Genomic DNA, 23,339 nt, shown 5'->3' with positions numbered 1-23,339 from the left:
ATCATGAGCGTTGTGAATCGTACTCAGTAACGTTAGCTAAAATAATCACCACTATTATATATACCAAACATATTATCATTATCAATACAATTACAGGTATTCAGGAATCTGTTACAAATCTCTGCTTGTTTGTTTGTTTGTTTTCTTATATATTTTGTCCTGTCTTTTGTTTCTGCATTCTTATTTTGCATGACACTGAAGTAAAGTACTAATTGTTAAGAAATTCACAATCTCGTGAAGAACAATCTGCGTCATAAAAATCCACAATTCTAACGTCAACACTGATGAGGAACACCCTTCAGGTGTGCGAAAGTCTATGTTTGTTTTACATAGTAATATGCTCTTATATATAATTGTAGATTTTTATGACACAAAGTACTGACTATCATAAGTAGTAATGTATAGTAGCATGTATAAGTAGTAATAGTAAAGTAGCATGTATAGTAGCGAGGCTAGAAAACGAAGAGTACAGTAATGGTAGGCGTCAGTAGGGGCTGAAATAATTCAATTAGGCTATAAATAAAAACCAAACAGGTAAATAACGAGATCATCTGAAGGGCGTAGGGGACGGGGGGGGGGGGGGGGGGAATAAGGAAAAGGAGGAGGAAAATGAAGTTGAATAAGGTGAGCGCCCTGCTCTCGTGCGTAGCCTTCACCCAGTGAAGTCACTCATCTTCCCTTTCTCTCTCGCTACCCCAAATAGAGGCAATTCTCCCACACACACAGTTCACCCACACACCCTTCCCTCACCTGAACCCACTGAACTTTTCCTCTCTCTCTCTCTCTCTCTCTCTCTCTCTCTCTCTCTCTCTCTCTAATGTTTTCAGCCTTCCTATTTTCGATAACACACATCCCATGACGATAGGACAGGATCAATTAACTTAGTCATGCATAAAACAAAAAGTTCACCTGTATAATAACATTGCTTCAATCTCAAGTATAACTCACGTATTTTCCATATTTAATATATATATATATATATATATATATATATATATATATATATATACACATATATATGTATATATATACGTATATATGTATATTTTTTCTTTAGAGCCAACCTTAATACGGGAAACAACTTATAAATTATAAACTTTATGTATATATACCACAAATATCTTTTAATATTGAATTCGCTATACCATGTGTTTCCAAATCTAATGGCCAGATTCGAACCCCGGTGTCCACAGAAGTACTACTCACTTATAATTCTCTTTGGGTGTAAGTTATTCCCATGGTATTGTTCATTCGATATTAAACGATATTTGGGGCTTGCCTTAGAAACTGTGATATAAAATCATCACTCGTGTATATAACAAAAACCATACCCACACATTTTTATGTATGTATGTATGTATGTATGTATGTATGTATGTATGTATGTATGTATGTATGTATGTATGTATGTATGTATGTATGTATGTATATATATATACATATATATAACATAAATATATAAGGTTATTTTATTGCCTTTGTTTTCTCGATTCAGAAATGGGCTTTATGGAAGCTTATTTGACAAGTTAATGACTTTTATGGGTATGTTCCATATAAGCGTCTGTTAATAATTTGATCATACACATTCATAGTTAGACAAGTAGCAACACAGCTAACCTCATATACTGGCAGACATTCGTAATTTATGCAGAGAGAGAGAGAGAGAGAGAGAGAGAGAGAGAGAGAGAGAGAGAGAGAGAGAGAGAGGGTAGCCTTTCCCTGACAATTTCTTTATTGTGTTTCCCTCCCCTCTGCATCGCTGGCTGCCAACAACCAAGTGGGAGGAAGGAACGTAAACTGTGCACGAAAGGAAAGTGAGTATGATGTAGGGGAGAAATATTCTTGGCAGTGAACTATACAAGCAAGGAGCTCAAAATGTACAAAGGACAAGTGATCACTATAGTAGATTCACATCAACCGTGCATTTGGTGTCTAGGCCAGTCCCTTACGACGCTCCTGATTGGCTGTTGATAAGCCAATCACAGGGCTGGAAACTGTCTCTCGAGAGAGTTCACATGGGTTGGATCTATGTTCCACCTCTCCTGGGGATACGTATTTCAGGAGAGGTAGAACATACATCCTGCCTACGTGAACTCTCTCGAGACACTGAGTTTCCAGCCTTGTGATTGGCTTATCAACAGCCAATCAGCATCGTCGTAAGGGACTGGCCTAGAGATCAAATGCACGGTTGATGTGAATCTACTATAGTAATAAGCGAAAGACGCCTAAAGGTATAATGACAAAGGATTCATATGCCTTATCAAATGAATGAGGAATGGTTCCTTCAAGCAACACTGCTCACTGCGTGCTAGCAACTTGGTTGCCACAACAGGATCAAATTGCTGTTATTGGCTCCCCTCCAAATCAATGAACATCACACTGGGACCTTTGGAAACTAGTACAAGGCATGTTCCTTCACACAAACAAAAGGAATTATTATTTTTATCATTAATCAGAAGATGAACCCTATTCATGAAAAACAAGCACACAGGACCCACGGACTTGAAATTCAAGCTTCCAAATAATACGGTGTTCATTTGAAAGACATACCAAAAGGTAATATGAAATAGGTAATATGAAATAAGGAAAGAAGAGAGAAGTTAATAGAAAAAAATTAATACACAAAATAATATATAAATAGATAAAATTGCTAGTAAATTATCAAAATATAAGAAAATTGTTTTAGGTTAGTAATGCGTTGCATCCTCGCTTGAACTTATAAAGTTCCAATTACACAACATCCTCAGGGAGGCTGTTCCACACATCAACGGCGTGAAGAATAAAGGACCTTTGGAACTGATGTGAACATCTGATTCATGACTGTTACTGCTACCAAAGTATATTGTGCATCGACACTTACGTTAAGCATGTGTATCCTATCGTTTCAGAAGTCCTACACTAAAGCAATAACAGCTTTGAAACCTGGACATTCCAAAACTCCAAAAACAGAAGAAGTTTTTATTCTCAAAGAATAGCAATGATCAATTATGTCGATTACCTCTCTAAACTTTCACAGAGGGCAAAACAGAGTGCGTCAATAGAAATATGCTGTCATGATACCTACACATATAGGGATGATAAAGAACTTCTCTGGCTACACTGAAACAGTAAAACTGCAATTTTCTTAACAAATGATTTACACTATTCTTCAGAAAACATAATGGCAGACAAGAACCCTTTCATAAAAATTTACATTGAAATAGAAAAAGGAGAGGCAGGAAATTTACACCTTTCAAAGTCAGCAGAGTGCAGCTTAGGCAAAAATGTTTTGAGAGAGAGAGAGAGAGAGAGAGAGAGAGAGAGAGAGAGAGAGAGAGAGAGAGAGAGAGAGAGAATCTTCCCATCCCATCCTTGCAGCTGATAGGCACTGACATAACAGTAGTTTTTCCCGGCTTTAACGACGAAAGGTCAGCGGTACCACCTCAGGGGACGACCCTCGGGAGAACCATAACACAGTAACATACAAGATGATCTACAATACAAAGGAGCTTGTTCAAGACGCGAATGTATGGCCCAAACTACCTTGTTTTGATGACGGAAGGGAGATATTTCTCACAGTGGATCCCACACCCGCCAAGTAAATGGCCGTATCTTGGAATTTATTAGTCTTTCTTGTGGCGAGGACGGCGAGGCAAGACTGAGGAAGATGCGTTAAAATACTGTGGATTTACATTTCAATCATAAGGATCGTTTTGATTTTTCTAATCCTTAGCTATGTGTGATTTAGCTTATTTCTTGAATTACATAAAAAAAATACCTGAGAGAGAGAGAGAGAGAGAGAGAGAGAGAGAGAGAGAGAGAGAGAGACTACCATGATAGAATTTGAATAAACTTTATATAAATAATCTGACGAGTGGAATTAACACACTTGAATTGGTTAGTCTCCAGAAGCCAATTCTAACACATTTACAGACCGGTAATACACGTCACTACCCATCTATGAGTAGATTTCTGGAGTGACTAAAAACTTCGTTATAGAATTGGCAGCCATGAAGTTCAAGTATGAAACACAACGTAGGATTTGTGCTATATATATATAGCAACCCTAAGTGTGGCCTGAATCATCTTCACTTGCACTTTTAAATTTTAGGTTAATTTCCTCTTCGTGATCATTTAGACACTTGGACAACCAGTAACCTAAGTGGAGGTGTCTACTGCTCACTTGTCCCATTGTTCATTAATTTGTAATTGCCACTTCGCCATTTCCTAACATACTAGAGACGCTATTTCCTAACAAACTGAAGTCTTCTCAGATGTATACTAGTATTGCACCAGCCCCTATTTTTTTCCCATGCCCTTTAAAGTTGGGTTAGTGGAAAGCTATACCATAAATATGGTGAAGGAAACATAACGGCATTATTTTCAGGAAGATTCTATGGTTAGTTTTTAAGATATGGTCCCATGCCCTTTAAAGTTGGGTTAGTGGAAAGCTATACCATAAATATGGTGAAGGAAACATAACGGCATTATTTTCAGGAAGATTCTATGGTTAGTTTTTAAGATATGGTGTCCCGCTTTTTCAGGGAAGGGTCCACTTGGTTAGAGTTCGGCAATAGTGCCCGATACCGAGGCTTTCAACGCAAAGCGTATCCACGATGTTAGAAAATTACATTATCCTTTATGTTTTTACTTGTTTTTACTGCTCAGTAAAAGACGCAGCTAACATAATAGTACTAAGAAATGCTTGAAAATGACAATAATAATTCTGGGAATGCCAATTATGAGTAATGGGCCTATACAAACACTCATGGGGTTAAATAGTGAAAGCAAAATAGTAAATATAAACGACATTGTTTCACGCCATTTCTCCTATGATCATGCATCAATTCGGCCCCCCATTCCACGTTCAACTAACAAGCATCACTTACTTTCACAAACTTTCACATACGTCATTTGCTCGTCTCTAAAAGTAGTCTCCCATCACATCTATAATGACCCCAACTTTTACTCTAAGATTCTCTCCCACCTGCATATTTTACACCGATTCCAATCTCAACATAAAACTGTGCATCTCTTCTAAGAGCCCCATTCAATTCTAAACTGTTTACTTCAAGACCCTTCACATCACACCTCTTAACAGTCAACCAGAGCTCCGTATTCCATAGAAAGTCCTCTCATTATATATATTAATCGATACCAGGAAGAAAAAGAGGTCTGGCAAACGGGAGAAGGAGAGATGTAAATAAACAAGGAACTCCCGAAAGATAAATGTAAACAAACTGCACACCGACTTCCGGCATTCTGAGAAAACACTAACTCTGGGTTTATCACTACATTTAACTCAGAGGGAAAACAAACAAACAAACAAACATCATTTTAAAAGTTCTAAAATCAAACATAAATTGAGCTGTGCATTTTCTAATCAAGGGAACATTTCACAGGAACTCGGCAAATAATATACTGTTTACATAATAGTAAGTTTAATTATGCAGTATATACCATTATATATATATATATATATATATATATATATATATATATATATATATATATATATGTATGTATGGATATATATATATATAATATATATATATATATATATATATGATATATATACACACACACACACACTTGAAATGATAACACACTTAATACACTTGATATGACATTATAGTATACATTTTGTCAGAGGGTTAATCATTCTATACTCAAACTTTTCCATTTCCTCCACCATCAGCCACGACCCACAGTAGTTGACTAAAAACCATATACGTACATGACCAACCTAATCTGCTCCTCCAGATTAGCAGAGAAACGCGGGTGTTAATGAAACGAACGTCTACTATGTCGTACCGGCGAGAGAGAGATATATATCAATACTGGGCTTAAAATGTAACAGCTTCCCGCCCGCCGTCCCACCCCCCCCCCCTCCTACACCAAGAAAATAATGACTCATCTGTTGTGTTGTTTACGTCTGGAAGACCATGGGGTCATCAACTCTTACTCCAGCCCCCTCTCCTTCCTGCCCCCCCCCCCCCCCCCCCCCCACACACACCTTCATTACGTCTGGAATAATGACACGTCTCCCCTCCCCCAACCCCCATCCTCTCTCAAACCCTCACCCCGTTCCACCTGGTACTTCATATACCCCCCTACTAGGTACCCAGGGACACTCAACACAAAGGACATCCACACTTCTTGTCTTTCCTCCTCTTGTTTTCAAACTCGAGTGATCGGTTTAATGAGTTTCATCGCATACAAAGAACACGATGAAAATCGAGCTGATATTTCTTCTAATACCACGTAAATTTTCATATCTGCATTTATATTCAATATGCTACTCCAACTCCAAGCACACCGGAAAACACTCTTAAGAGTCGTGGAAAATATAATAATTAATAATAACCGAGTCCTAAATTTAATTCACCATTAATGATATAATCAAGTCGAAAGAGAGCGAGATGGAATAAATTAATGTCTATTTCACGCACGCATGAACTTGCATCCTTCCCCGGACATTCGTCTAGACAAAAAAAGACAAAAAAATGGGGGGGAGGGTGGCAAGAATCTCAAGGCCACAAGTATCCTTCTGTTCCTCTAAAGAATCCAACACCTCATTCTGTCGTGACAACCTTTGAATTCTCCTAACCTTCACCTTTCCAGTTACGGCAAACTACAGTCCAGTATAACAGTATCAATTACATAATTTACACAAATAACTACAACTGATCTCTGTAGTGTAAAATGTCTTTAGAATACCAGTGGTCTTGTGATCAGCAAAAATGAGTAACACACGTTTTGGTCATGATTTGGAAGGGTGATCAACAAGAAACCCCACACGAATCAACCCACAAATAATGGGAGTGACACCTTCGTGGATCGCCCCATGAGGAGTGCGTATCTCTCTCTCTCTCTCTCTCTCTCTCCTCTCTCTCTCTCTCTTATATATATATATATATATATATATAATCTATATATATATATATAATATATTATATAATATTATTTTTATATTATTATATATTTTATATATTTAATATATATATATATATAATTATATATAGCTATATGTGTATGTGAAGTTAAAGAATACATAGGATAGAAAGTAAATACAGTAATTAAAAATCAGACTGATAAAGGGGGGAGAATAGGCTAATTATACAAGAATGATAATGGAAGATGAAAAATATCAGTCTGAAGAATAGAGCAACAAAAGGTAAAGTAACTTATTAACAATTAATGGTAACATCATATAGAGAGAGGAGAAAGGGACAAGGTCCATTTAATACATAAGACATTAGCACAGGGACCTGGCTTAGGACCAGCCAAAGGCTCCTCTGAGCTCACCGTCACTATCCCATACTATTAGGCTATAAAATACATGCCTCTGAACAAATACACACACGTAGACATATAGACTTATGCACAAATACATTATATAGTGTACATATGTTTGTGTGTGTGCTTGAAATCTCTCTAACACAAGATTTATATATACACGTGTACCACAGGAAAAATAAAGGACACTAGGTACAAATCCTGCCAGTTTACGCTTATCTAATTAAGATACCTCCACGAGGCATGATACACAGTGATCGAAATTTACAAGTTATGCAGCGCGTTAAGGTGTGTTCGTTTGAGTGGGTCCTGGTTTTAACTGTCACCTTATTTGGAAATTTCCACCATCATTTATCCATTCTCGTGAAGATGTCCCAATCAAAGACGAAACCAGTCAGGATTGAAACATTGTGCCTTATTCGTCCTTGTTGCATAGCCTATACGTACTCGTAAATACACACACACATACACAATGTGATATATATATATATATATATATATATATATATATATATATATAGATATATATATAATATATCTGTGTGTGTGTATTTATGAGTACGTATAGGCTATGCAACAAGGAATTATACTTTGAATTATATTTTCGTAGCCTATTCCGCTGACCTACTGCTGACTATCACATTCTACTATAAATCGGTTCCAGCATCTGCTGAGCTTAGCAACACCCATGAGACTTTAGGAGACAGAAGACAGACATATACACACATGTGTATATATATATATAATATATATATATATATATATATATATATATATATATATAATGTGTGTGTGTCTTTCTCTTCTGTTTCGTAAAGTCTCTTGGGTGTTGCTGGCCCTACGCCTTTTTTTTTTTTCTAAGCTCACCAGATGTTGGAACCGATTTATAGTAGATGGGATAGTCAGCAGTAGGTCAGCGAAATAGGCTACGAAAATATAATTCAGTAATATTAGGCTGCAAGTAGGCTATATACGCAAGTAAACAACCACAGCTGAGCAGGTTCTGTAAGAACTGGCACGAACATTCACATGGTAGAGAAAATAAATTCAACTAAACGACTACTATTGAATAGTATCTGCAAAAAAAAGATAAACTGGGTTAAATGCTTAGTGACAAAATCAAGTTAAAGACCACTCAACAATGTCTGCAAACGGTTGACAAGAGTACATGTAAATTTATAAATTCATGTCAACAATCTCGGATAAAAGTCCTCAGCTGAAGATTCGTTAAAACCTCCGATTGATTTTCATTGACCTTTCCGAGAGGGTTGATGTCAAGGGCCCCAGGCCATCTTAAGTTTTGACAATGATGTAAACTTTAACAGATTATATAGTCCCTGGCCAAATGGTAAGGTCCCTAAAATGCATCATAAAACTCGCTGACGATGTTTTTTGCGGATCTCTTTGTAACAGGAAACACAGCAGGTGACAACAACCCTATATTCCAAAGTCATAACATTCTCGATGTTTCTCCTACAAAAAATGGCGTAACGACAGCGTCACCTGGCTTTCATTATCAGAAGAAAAGGCCACACTGAATACAACAACTCCAACACCGATATAGAACACCCCAGTACTTTTCGTGGCAAGAGATTTCTTTGCTCAAAATAAACAAATTACTTAGGCCGGAAAACCTTACAACATTTTCTCATTTAGACATACGTAATAAAGAGAAAAAAAAGTGAAAATATAAAGGCAAGAATAATATTGGATATATTATCAAATTACAACCTATCTAAGAAATAAGGTATTACATACGGAGTGACGCCGTAAAAAAAAATAATGAATGATGAATTGGACTTTACATTAATTAAAAGGTGAGTGACAAAAGCATTTTAAGATGACTCGACCTTTCCCTCTAAACCCATTCACAATATCTTTGTGAGCTTTTTCAAACAGGAAAGACGGCAGGGGAGCAGGAAAAGTCATGTGGCCTATATCACTTCACCAAATGCCTGTCAATACCAAAACATAACTCTCTTATAAGATTAATCCACCTAATACGAACTTTGACAGCTTGTAGGAGCCCAGCCTTATTCAAACTGATTATTATGTGCTAAAACTTTATCAAAAATAGATATTATCTATAAACATCCAGACTTCTTCTTACAAACTCGAATCTAACATATCTCGTGTTCCATAGTTTAGAATTCTCAAGCCATTGGTTAGTTTTGGGTTTTGCTACTTACTGAGTCGTGCCCATAAAAATAATATAGAATAGCACACAAATAATGTAACTTCTGTAATGATCAAATGCATTTGTATGGCTTCTATAAAAAAAATTTAAAGTTGCAACGGCACCTACGTAAACCAGTCAAACAATAAATTTCCCCAATGAAATATCGAACGTTGATTAGTTACTTTTGACATTATTGCAATGGCATAGCTATTTCAAAAAGATTTTGTATCTTCACCAAGGAGTTGGAATAACAGATTACCAATCATTCAAGGAAATTCTTTATCATTTAAAGCACTGATCATTTCTGAAATATCTTAGTCCAGCAACTTTCAGGCCATGAAAATCCTTTAAATGATTAAAAAAAAAATCCTTGCGTAACTGCTAATCTGGTTTTTTTTTTCAGCTGGCTGATGAAAATAGAAAATCTTTTCGACAAAGCTAAAATAAAGAAAATTTTTTACCGGCTACTGTGCTATAAACTTAGATATATATATATATATACATACATTCATACATATGTGTATATATATACTATATATATGCAATTATCATTTATAATTCCCCTTGGGTTTTAATTATTTCCAGGTATGGTGACCTCGAAATTAAAAAATGTTTGTGGCTTAGTATTTGTGAATATAAAAAAAGCCTCGCGTGAATAAAGTGATAAAAATTCATAAGTAGCTACCTGTTACAAACTTGCCAGTCAGCTATCAAAGTGGAGTTAGATTCATATCCATTCTAAGTACAGAGCCTGAATTCGATAAGCACATGTACAGCAACGTCGATATCAACTTATATCTCTCTTGATAGCTGAGTGGTAAAAACCACTGTTTATCCTAGTTTCCAAATAACGCCGAGATTCGAATCCTGGCCGGGGTAGAAGCCCTTATAAAGCATGATTTCCCTAAGGTATAGCGAATCCGTTATTAATCGATAGTTTTTGCTTAATACTTGATACACACATAGTATATATATATATAGTATATATATATATATAGGTATATACATAATATATCAGTTGTATGTATGAATATAGTAAATAGTGGGTGGTGACGCTTAGTGGTAAAGAATTGGGCTCGCATCTGCCAGTGCGATGGATGCAGGTCGTTCCACGCCTAAGAAGAAAAGGCAGTATCGAAATGAACTTTTAAAGGAAGAGAAGGACAAGCCCAGGAAACTTAAGTTGAGACATTAATGGCTACAGGTAAGAACTTTGAATAGCCACAGCTGTGATTATGTAACTGATTCTTCCCTACCATGATTTGCTTTTAGTGACGCGGAAAATAGGCTAATCAAAGGAAATTTTAAGCTTTTAGGCCAGACGTAGGGTAATAACAAGTAGGGTAATTTTTGTTCCTAGGTAGGGTAAGGAGCTCTCACATGGTTGGCAACACTGTCCCAGGCGACTCAGTTGTGTGAATGGGAACTAATGTCAGCTGGGGCTCAAGAAATAGACATTGGTCTAAGACGTTATCAACGTCATACCTAGAGAATCGGAAGGCTCTATGTTCTTTTCCTCTCCTAGCTTTAATTTATAAGTTCGAGCATGATTTCAACGAAATACAACAAATTTAAGAAAAGCCCAAACAAAGCAGAGAGAGAGAAAGAGAGACGCTCAAACGTAGCCAAAGAAACTGGGTGAGTGGGGCATGGTACGTCTCCTCCCTCTACCCTCCAACTATGCTACAGCCCAGAGATTGAATGGAGGAACTGTGAGCTGAATCGCTGAGGGGGGTGGAAGGGATTCACCACCCTCTATCGGGTCAAGGACCTGAATGAAAAACCAAGGGGAAGACTGTCCCAAGAAACGTAGGATACTAATTCAGAGTTTGGCGTCTTGAATAAAATAAAAGCGTGCTGTACTCGTTCGCATTTATTTTCGTATTGCTTGGCTATACATTATGTACCAATACTCATTATGTGACCACAACTTGGTTTTCTCATCAGGATCTGTTGGCATTTATGGTTTCAAAACCAACGACTAACACACAGGATCTAGACTAAATATAATAACAGAAACCAAACTTCAACGCTAGCTAGGAAAGTTTGATGCTACAAGCACAAGGGTTGTAATTGGGATAGCAGCCCAATATGATGCGAAATAGGGGAAAATGAATAAAACATGAAAACGAAATAACAAAATTAAAGACAAAATGAGTCATCAATAACACTGTTTTACTGTATTTGATTTCATTTTCGCATTATACACTATAAACCTTTTACTACAAGTGCTTACATACAAGGAATTATCCAATGCCACACAATGCTCTGCATGGCATGTGCTCTGTATAATAACAAGGCAATAAGAGGAAACCGAAGTATAATCTCAAGAATAAATAATAATTTGGGACACGAGCAGTCCTGGTGTTCCCTCGAGCCAAACAGACTTAAGTGTACTTGCATTGTATATTTATTTATAATTGAAAATTTACCTACAAATTCCTATACAAAACTTTGAACCCTTATAGTTTTTTTCTATTTGTATAGATTTTTGGCACTAAGCCAAGCACTGGGGGAAACTAAGGCCATTCTGCGCTGAAACGGCAATTGACAGTAAAAGGTTTGAAAGGTGTTACAGGAGGAAAACCTTGCAGTTGCACAATGAATCAAGTGTTAGGAGAGGGTGGAAAGCAAGATGGAAAAAAAGAAAATGTGAACGGAAGTACAGTAAAAGGAATGAAAGTAGTTGCAGCAAGGGCAGAAGGGACACTGCAAAGAACCTTAATTAATGCCTACATTGCACCGAATGAGGTGCACTGGCGGCGCTACCCCCTACGTGGGAACCCTTACAGTGACACCGCTCTTGACCTTGGAATTATGGTTCAAACAAATTCCCATCTACGATACAAGAAGATGACTGCATAATAATTTGACAAACTGCAGTTCTATTGTTCTTGAGAAGAACGTTTTCCAAGAATTTTTTTTTTCTTCATATATCTATGCAAAACCTAAGACCACCATTGTGGTCCCATCGCCCATGGTTTGACTAAACATGAATTTAACTAACATATCCAATATTCACGTGAAGTTTTGTTATTCCTAGTTCAGTAGTTCTAGATATGTTAAAATGAACTAACTTTCACCCTAACTTATCTCCTCTTAAGTCGTGGCCACCTTTAGAACAAACTGGAATTCCCTGAACTTAGGATCCAGTCGTCCCGGCGAATTCGAAAACGTAAAACGTTTATTCCAGACACACTGATGACACTGATGACGGACAAACTTCTGTTGAAAAAGCTTACCAGGTCTAAGAGTAGTCGAGAAGCTGGGAATAACAAAAGATAATTAGGCCTATGCAAGCCTACTAAATCAAGTTAATGACAATGCAACGCACCATACAAATCTTTTAGCCTATGTTCAACAGTTTATACACATACAGTTGTGTGTGTGTGTATATGTGTATATATATATATATATATATATATATATATATATATATATATATATATATATAATATGCGCCTTAGTCTTTACTTTGGGCTGAACTGTACTTCCCGCATGATTAAATAAACGCACACGCACACACAGACGTGGGTACATGACTGATATTCATAAACAACCAAATCTGGCTGAGTTGGCGCTGACGGGAGGAGAGGGGCAAGGTCACTAAGGGAGATCATGATGATCATCTCTCTCGGGAGGAGACACATACACATGAAGACATACCGTTTCATCGTTGATGAGTTCTCTGCGTTGTCTGGGTACCCATCTCTCCCAAACTTCATCACGACGACTCATGACGGGATAGCACCACGCCCCCGGGACCACCACAACCAGCGTCAGCGCCACCAGCAGGAGTGACTTCAGAGTAGGTCCCTGCCTACATGCTATGAGGAGCGTCAGCTGTCGACACGTGTTGGCTACGCCCTTGCAGGAGGAGGAAGGGCGGGGGTTGTGGGGTTTGTTTTGGTTGTGTGGTGGGTGGTGGTGGCACTGGATGTCTGGTCTTGGCACTCTCAGGGTGCCTCCCGTAGCCGCAGTGCCCCATGCCAAGGACCCCAACTCCCCGTGTACTGTCTGGCACATCACGCCGTTTCTTATCCGTACAACACTGACAACACAACTAATCAATGAATTCTTCCCCCTGACGTAGGCGGTGTTGCTGCTGTCATGAGGCTGGGCTGGGGTGAACGCTCTGCTACCTTTTCACTTTTACAACTCTTTTAACAATGAGATCGTACTTTCGGTATCGTCTGCTACTGCCAAGGCGAGCCACTTGCAATTTGCATGCAGCCTCTAACCGCTCTTTACTTATAGTACTAACAAGAGGAAATTGTCGTCATGATGTGATATCATCATCACTTCACCATTAATTTTCCTTGCATTCGTACGCCTTTCACTATTCGTCTACACCATCTTCCCCTTTTGTATTCAGCTTAAGCAAAAATGCAACACAGAAGTATCTGTAGCCTTGGCTAGCATAACATATAAACGTGATCGAAAGAAAAAATTTAACTTATAACCGTCTTTAGGAAACAGAGGTCACGGCTGCACATTATATCAACACACTTTCACTTTCAACACACGTAGTTTCAGCGTCATCAAATCAAAACACAACGACACCAGTGTTAGTGTTCCCAGAGCATTTGTGGTGCGTTCCCTTCGCAACCGACCGTAGGACACTGGCCTGCCGCGAGTCGGCGACCCGTCTAACTAGACTCCGCTAACAGAGTTTACAGGCTGCGAGATAGTTGCCAGTTGTGTCACACATAGTCTTAGTCGCCGAATCTAACATTTTTAAGCTGATTTGTGTGCGCTTGTGTTCACTGATAGATGTGCCTATAGATCATTCAGTTGAAAGAGTTAACTTGTCGTGCAAACCAGAAGATGGTAGTAAAACTGTCATTATTTAAAACAGGAAAAACGGATTGATTTTCACATACGATCAACGAATGTGCGCGGCAAACTGATGAGTTGCCTGACGCATCGATGCCCGTTACGATCCTAATAACAAGTAAACGTTTTAAACGACCAATACACCTTCATGCGTTATCAATGCAAACGTTTGCGGTAGTGAAGTTACAGTTACTTTACACGCTCTCCCTCTCTTTCTCATATATATATATATATATAATATATATATATATATATATATATATATATATATATATATATATATATATATATATATATATATATTATATATATATGTATATATACATACATACTGTACATATATGTGTGTGTTGTTGTTGTTGTTGTTGTTGCAACCACAATGCCCTCTTAACTTCTCGAATTCTTAACACATTTTGGATACGCTTGTCATTACGGAGCCTGAGATCCAAATGCACGAATATGAAGAAATTCGAGAAGATGACATTGTGGGTTAGTACAATTACGGACGTATCTGGTGAATAGGAACAAGTGTATATATATATATATATATATATATATATATATATATATATATATATTTCAACGATCCTGAATTTTTATTTTAAAGTCCTCAACATTCATTATAACAAAAACACAACCCGCAAGGTACAAACAAAGCGAGAGGCGCCCATGTTGATCGGCTCAGAGATTCAGTCTTTTATGTTAGGTCGTAATGGTGACCCTTTCTCATTATTATCGGAAGTCAAGACCCTTTCCGAGGAAAACTGAAGTAATTTAAGTTCAGTCATTGTTTAGAACCAAATGTAATTTTGATTCCAGTTATTGTGTGAGCGATGGGTACTGAGGTATAATTTCTAGAATTAATGACATTTGCCTTTGTGGTTAATTATAGAAACATTATATGGAAGTTTCGTTTTATTGTGAGTTAATGATTTTATTGATATAGTCTTAACTCCCATTCATTCTTTTTTTTTACTTTTATTATTTCTGTTGCTTTATTATATCTTTTTTTTGCATATTTCTTATTGTTATTTCTTGTTATTGTTGCAAGATGTATTCTTGTTTGTGTGAAAACGATAGAAGTATCATTAAGTTAAGTATATATCTTAGTTTAACCAGACCAGTGAGCTGATTCACAGCTCTCCTAGGGCTGGTCTAAAGGATTAGATATTTTTACGTGCCTAGGATTGGTTACCTAGCAACAGGACCTACAACTTATTGTGGGATCCGAACCACATTATATCGAGAAATAAACTTGAAATCACCTGTCGCGAAAAGGGATGGCTCCCCCTTTTTGCGACAAACCTGCCGCAAACGTCAGGTTAACTTGAGTAAGAAGAAGAATCAATGACGAGTGCAAGCAACCATAGATATAAAAGCCTAGATGCCGCATCGGCCGGCCGGACATACGTCAACAAGTCCGCCATCTTGGCGCGGTAATTCAAACAATGCAGCAGGCTGCAGTATATGACGTTTTTCCGCCACTATTCGCTTAATATTGCGCGGATTTTCTTGTCTGATGGCTCGTTACAAAGCTTACATAATTCCCTACAAGGATCTAATAAAATAAAGTTGTTCCTTATTGTTTGAAAGTTAACTTACAATGACTTTGTTTTAGCAGGTAGGGGGAAGGAGGGGGCTAGTTGTACACAAATGTTAATATTTACCCATAACTATTGCTGTAAACAATAATTTGAAATGCTGTGATAAGACAGATGACTAAAGTAGGCCTACAGCTATGGATCTGTGCAACTTAAGTAAAATCTTTGTCTCTCGAAGTGCTCTGTTAAAAAATCCCCCAATATAATTTTTGGCACAGGCCTACAAGTTTAAGTCATAAAACTGTAGGGTTGAGCCTAAAATAAACTACAGTAGGCCCTAGAATAACTAGGATTTCTGTGTTATCTAGCCTTTGCATCTCTGCCTGCTCCTTTGAGCCTGGGTGGGGTGGGGGTTCTTCCATTTTTTTGGAACGGGATGCTCCTCAGTGAATTCTGACCTTTAGACCTGGCTTTGGAAAATTTAGCGGGTATCAAGAGACCTCGTCTAGTGGCAAAGTGACCTATCTCTAGACCTAATTTTATATGGTGAAATAATTATATAGAACTTAAATTTTTCACAAAACTACCTTTAATTTGCTCAGACTAAGATATATCATTATGGCAAGCATTAACAGTTCAATATAGCTCATCTCTAGACCTGTGTTGTCAAGGACCCAAATTATTATACCTTATTTGGGATAAGGGCCTGGGCCATCTCTATACTTCTATAGACCAAAATTGCCAAAATGAGTCAATCCTGACGAGCAACCCTGTATACCCGGTCATAGTAACCGTTCCCCCCCCCCCCCTTACCTTACCTTACAGACCTTACAGTTCGTTCGGGTTGCCCCAGGTCCCTCAGTGTGAGGCGCCTCTAATGTCTACCAGAGAGTTGCTAGTACATCTTCCGGTATATTTTGCATCTTCCAATCTTGGATGGTCTGGGATGCAGTTTAGATATTTGTCGAGCTTATTCTTAAACACATCTACGCTCACTCCTGATATATTCCTCAGATGAGCTGGCAACGCATTGAATAGACGCTGCATTATCGATGCTGGTGCGTAGTGGATTAATGTCCTGTGTGCTTTCCTTATTTTTCCTGGTATAGTTTTGGGCACTATTAATCTACCTCTGCTTGCTCTTTCTGATATTTTTAGTTCCATGATATTTTCTGTTATTCCTTCTATCTGTTTCCATGCCTGAATTATCATGTAGCGTTCTCTTCTCCTTTCTAGACTATATAATTTTAAGGATTGTAGTCTTTCCCAGTAGTCTAGGTCCTTAACTTCTTCTATTCTAGCTGTAAAGGACCTTTGTACACTCTCTATTTGTGCAATATCCTTTTGATAGTGTGGGTACCATATCATATTGCAATATTCAAGTGGACTACGAACATATGTTTTATAAAGCATAATCATGTGTTCAGCTTTTCTTGTTTTGAAGTGCCGTAACAACATTCCCATTTTTGCTTTACATTTTGCCAACAGAATTGCTATTTGATCATTGCATAACATGTTCCTATTCATCATCACACCAAGGTCTTTAACTGCTTCCTTATTTGTGATTGTCTCATTATTAGGTCCCCTATATGCATATAGCTTTCCTTCTCTGTCTCCATAATTTATTGATTCAAATTTATCAGAGTTAAATACCATCCTATTTACCTCTGCCCAATCATATACTTTGTTAAGGTCTCTTTGTAGAGCGTTCCTATCTTCATCACAAGTAATTTCTTTACTTATTCTTGTGTCATCAGCGAAACTACTCACTACCGAATCCTTAACATTACTGTCTATGTCTTCAATCATAATAACAAACAATATTGCAGCTAGCACCGTACCTTGTGGCACACCGGATATTACCTTGGTTTCATCCGATTTCTCATCGTTTGCAATAACTATCTGTTTTCTGTTGTGTAAAAATTCTTTTAACCATCTTCCTACTTTATCTACGATATTGTGTTTTCTAATTTTCTTTGCTAATATATTATGGTCTACTTTGTCAAAAGCTTTTGCAAAGTCTAGATAAACCACATCTGTTTCATTTCCGCTTTTCATATTTTTGAATATGTTCTCACGGTGGACTAACAGTTGGGTTTGTGTACTTTTTCCGGGTACGAAACCGTGTTGTCCTATATTAAACAAATTATTTTTTATTAAATGTTTCATAATATTTTTCTTCATTACCCTTTCATACACTTTCATAATATGTGATGTTAGACTCACAGGCCTATAATTACTTGCCTCTAGTCTTGATCCACTTTTGAAAGTAGGGGTGATATATGCTAATTTGTGCTCATCATAAATCTTGCCTGTATCTACACTTTGTCTTAATAATATTGCAAGTGGCTTTGCGATAGAATGAACTACTTTCTTTAACAAAATAGCAGGGACTCCATCCGGCCCTGCAGCAGCTCCATTTTTAATTTCATTAATTGCCTGCACAATATCAGCTTCATTAATTTCTATGTCAGCTAAATATTCACTATTTTCTTACCTTACTTCTATATCATTATCTTCATTATCTATTCTAGGGGTGAATTCTCTCTTATATCGTTCTGCCAGTATGTTGCAAATTTCCTTTTTTTCATTCGTTAATCTCCCTTCAATTCTCAGAGGGCCTATTTCTATTCTTCTTTTATTCATAGTTTGGGGTTTTGCTTGATATTTAATAGGGTTTTTTCTTCCAAGTCCCGTTTTTCATTTTCTTTTGATTGTATAATCTTTTGTTCTGCATTTTCTATCTTACTTTTTAGTTCTATAACTTTCCATGCATTTTTTTCTTTTGCAAGACCTTTTTTCCACTTTCTGATTTTCTGGAACAAGATCCTTCTGTCTCTTGGTATGCATGAATGATGTTTACTTTTCTTCTTCGGTATATATTTTTCCACTATTTTCTCCAATATTTTATATAATATCTCCGTATTTACCCTTATGTCATCACTTACGAAAATGTTATCCCAATCTTTGTTTAATTCTTCATTAATTTCTGACCATTTTATATTTTTACTGTAGAAGTTGTATTTCCCATATCCTTCCCACTTTTTCATTTCTTGCTTATCTCTATTTTCACTTGCTTTGGAATGAACTGTTAATTCTATGACATTATGGTCTGAAATACTCGCATTATAAACTATTATTTCTTTAACATAATTCATCTCGTTCACAAATACTAGGTCTAAAGTATTTTCCTTTCTTGTTGGCAGGTGATTTATTTGTTGAATGTTGTATTCTAGTAGCATATCTAATAGCTTTTCAAATTGCCTCTTATCTTCTGCACTACTATTACTCTCTTTTTTATATGTATAAGTACAACCACAATCTCCTATTCGTTCTTTCCATTCTACGAAAGGAAAGTTGAAGTCACCAGATAGGAGAATAGTCCAGTCCTTGTGATTTCTACATATATCATCCAATTTTTCAATTATTAAGTCAAACTCTTTAGTATTAGGAGGTCTATATATTACTATGTTCATCAATTTTTCTGATTCAAATTCTACCGCTATCAGTTCACATTCTGAGTTACTATATTTCTCATATATTTTTCCTTGTTTTTTGTCTTTCCCATATATTGCGGTTCCCCCTTGATTCCTATTTTTTCTATCTGATCTATAAGTTTGGAACCCTTTTATTTGATCATCATTCCCAGTCTCTTGGAATACCAGGTTTCACTTATATTCATTATATCTATTTTCTTTTCATTTTGGGTCAGTTCTTCTAAGTACTCTATTTTTCTTTTTGAGTTACTCGTAACTAAACCCTGCGCATTCATCACTATGATGGTTTGCGTGTTTTCTCCTTCATTTAATACTGGTAGTAATAAGGATTTTCCCATGTCTCTTTCCTGTTCTGGTATGTTGTTCTTTTTTTCATTTCCAGAAATTCTGACATTAAAAAATCCAACTTTTCCATAATATTTGATCTTCCTTCATCATAATTATTCATTTTGTGTCTGAATCTGCAATTTTCTCCGTTTCTGCAATATCCTCTTGCATAATAAATACAGTTATTATCTCTTGAGTAGAATTTCGGAGCTGATGCTTTGAAATTTTTTGCTGACACCTCTGCATATCTCATTGGTGGTTTGCTTTTCTCTTTTACCTGATATTCTTGATTTCTCTCTTTATTTGTTTCTTTCTTATTTTGGATTTTATTACTTGGTTGGTTATTTATTTGATTATGATTCATGGCTACAGGGTGCATATATTTGCATTTTTTGTCGAACTACATCCTTTTCCTTCTTTTAGGTTTTTACATATTTTTGGATGCAGATCTCTGCAATCATCCCCATATCCATCTAAGTATGCACATTTACCATATATTTCATAGTTTTGACATATCTTAGGATGTTTGTAGTAACATCTTTCTCCAAAATCTGCAATTCCCTCTTTTCAAAAGGTTGCAGATTTTGTCTTTCTTGTCTATTTTTTCCTCTTTCCCGTCATTGTGTAGATCTGGGTAGAGCCTCTTCGGGATTTGCTTTTCTGTTGTCATATCGTAATTTATTTCTTCGTAGGTATGCTGCTTTATTGCCTCATATGTAGTATCAATGAGTATCTCTGCATCCATACTTTTATCTTGTTCTTTGTTTTCCTTATTTTTTTCTGTCATTTCATTTTTGTTTACTTCTCTTCCGTTTTCCTCTTCTTCTTTTTCTTCTTCTTCTTCTTCTTCCTTTTCTTCTTCATCCTCAACTATTTGTACATTCAATCTTGATTTAATAACATTGTCTATCCATGATAGACATGTTGAACAAAAAATTCTTGTATCTTTTCTCAAATCTTGTATTACCTCAGCACACTGTGGATGGGTCGGAATGTTGCATGCAGCACATTTTCTGATTAGGTTTTGTGGATTGACTATGCTATACCAAACCTTACACAGTTTGCATGCTTTTGGCATTCTTTTTCCTAATGCATCAATTAGGATATTCACAAGATTCACCTTATTCATTTTCTTTGTCGGAATATGTTGGTTTATGTATATTTTCTTTATGAGTCTCTTGACCACTTGGATTTTATTTGGAACTTCTTCAATTATTTTCAAGATGTTTTCATTAGATTTGTTCCAGTTTGAAGGATTATATCCTTCTAATATATCTATGAATGCTTTTGTATCTTTTTGGTTAGGACTGTTGCTGATTTCATAGATGAGAAATGCCAGTTCCCTTCCTGCTACCTCATCGTATTGCGAATCTGCTAAACACGCCAAATTACGCCACCTCTTCCCGCAGTTGGAACTTACTGCCATCTTGTTCTGATTTATAGTATTACACTTGATAAACTAACTTAGAAGACGCTTTATCCTACTATTTTCACACTAATCTTATCACCGATAGTTCACGAACACTTCTAGATATTTCTCAAATTCTAGTCGTATGTTAAACTTGTGATATCTGTTGATTAATCTGACTTCACGCGGGTACGTCTCACCAAGCAAGATGGCTACTACGAGAGAGCCTTTCAGCCTAGACCACAATCATAAGGCCAGTCTAATTTTTTTTCAGCTAACTGTTCATTGGTTTGGTCACACATGTATAAATTTAAAGCTGTGGGTGGCCTTATGGGTCATTAAGCCTATACTTTGAAGTAACAACTCTCAAAATGTATTGCACAATGATTTATTTTCATGATATTTGTTCTTACATTGAATGTATATATAACATTTATTGTACATCTGTGCATTTATTTATAAATATTCCCAGCAATTTAAACAAGTTTTTTTTTTTCATTGCTGTTTCCAACAGTTTAATGATACTACATTGTAATGATAATCTATATGCATTGATATGAAATCAGCAGGCTATATCAAAACATCAACAAAAACTCATTATGTGCCTTGCTTGGCCATTTAGTTCTTATTACAAGGACCAGATTAACACTAATATTACATAGCTATAATGCAGTGAAAGAAATCTAGAAACATCAAATTAGTGTCCAACATTTTACCCTATTGACCTAATGGCCCTTAAACAATATTGTTTTAACCATTTTTTTTTTGTAGGCTGTCTTATCACAGCATTTCAAATTATTGTTTACAGCAATAGTTATGGGTAAATATTAACATTTGTGTACAACTAGCCCCCTTCCCCCTACCTGCTAAAACAAAGTCATTGTAAGTTAACTTTCAAACAATAAGGAACAACTTTATTTTATTAGATCCTTGTAGGGAATTATGTAAGCTTTGTAACGAGCCATCAGACAAGAAAATCCGTGCAATATTAAGCGAATAGTGGCGAAAAAACGTCATATACTGCAGCCTGCTGCATTGTTTGAATTACCGCCCCAAGATGGCGGGCCTGATGACGTGCGCCAGCCTATTCAGCTAGCGCCCGATGCGGCATCTAGGCTTTTATATCTATGCAAGCAACTATGTGACTTGAGCCATTGGTATGTAAAAAATGTAGCTAATCATTATGAAACTGTGTGGAAGGAAAGTGAAATAACTTGCTATAAACTTTATAAATCTTATAAAATTCTGAAACAGAATTAACCATGTGTATGAGATGAAAACAAAGGAAGCGCACCTAGCAAAATTCTTTGTCTACGGGGGAATCCTTCGAGTTTACTTAAGTTACAACACATCATGTTAAACTAGAGTTCGTCATTCACCTTATTACGAATTACCATATCTTGTAGTTAACGCATAAAGATGAGACGCGACAGAGTAAAGCGTCGAGCGTCAGGTATTGCTACGCCATGACGTCACGAAAGTTGTGCTCGAGGGCAACGCCACAGATAGATTTAATTTGCTTCCCAGGTACCGAAGATAAAAGGTAAGCGAATAGTTCGCGACATCACCAGAAATAAATTCTTCTGATTCCACGTTGGCATAGTGGGGAATCAACCTCGCAACCACCGGAACGGTAGGCGAGCACGCAACCCACTAGTCCAACGAGGAACTAGCAGTATCATTAAAGGCCATAGACTGATATGTAGCTCTGCAGATAGATATTCTTAAAAGGAAGCCCCTCGACTTGGGACCACCTTGAATTGGTGAGGGGGTTATTGAACCCCAGGAATTCGTTCCTGAATTTGAGTCCAGAAGTCCTATATATTATTAATTATCAATTTGGATTAAGCCTTGTGGAATTTTCTACTTCTGGTCAAATTTATATGACCTGATAAAGAGGAAAAGGTACCATAGCTGGCACTGGCGTTTATATCTGAAACCAGCAGTAGGAACTGTGGTAGGAATATCAACTACCCGGTAATGCTTTGTCCTAGAGCTATCAGTGTTATCACACTGATAGTTCAAGGGAGGGACTGTTCTGCAGAGGTGGACCATGGATTCCATGGGAGGTCTGGTTTTGTGGATAGGGCTCTCTGCATTCTGTCCGATGTGCCAATAATATGATTAGGGGTGGGAATGATTGTATTCTTATAATACTAAGTCCCAGTAAACGGGTTTGACTTACACTTGAGCCATCCTAATTGTGTTGAGTGAGGTAGGGTAGGGGTGGACATTTGGAAGCCGTCAGTTACTGGTGCCATTGGTAGAAGAAT

General features: G+C 36.9%; 1 protein-coding gene across 2 annotated transcripts in view; it reads right to left on the bottom strand.

Annotated features, from left to right (window-relative positions):
* The window catches only part of LOC135226478 (matrix metalloproteinase-2-like), a 718,121-nt gene extending 704,025 nt beyond the window's left edge, over positions 1-14,096 (bottom strand). For both annotated transcript variants that reach the window (XR_010317231.1, XM_064266087.1), the window contains exon 1: positions 13,124-14,096. Coding sequence is in view for 1 of the 2 variants with exons in the window: in XM_064266087.1 (XP_064122157.1) it covers positions 13,124-13,483 (360 nt within the window). In the remaining variant the exon portion in view is untranslated. The remainder of the gene's footprint in view (positions 1-13,123) is intronic.
* Between the last annotated feature and the right edge of the window lie 9,243 nt (positions 14,097-23,339).

Source organism: Macrobrachium nipponense, chromosome 14, assembly GCF_015104395.2.
Source record: "Macrobrachium nipponense isolate FS-2020 chromosome 14, ASM1510439v2, whole genome shotgun sequence".
In the NCBI taxonomy this organism is placed as follows: domain Eukaryota; kingdom Metazoa; phylum Arthropoda; class Malacostraca; order Decapoda; family Palaemonidae; genus Macrobrachium; species Macrobrachium nipponense.
This window is presented reverse-complemented; position numbering and strand designations above follow the sequence as displayed.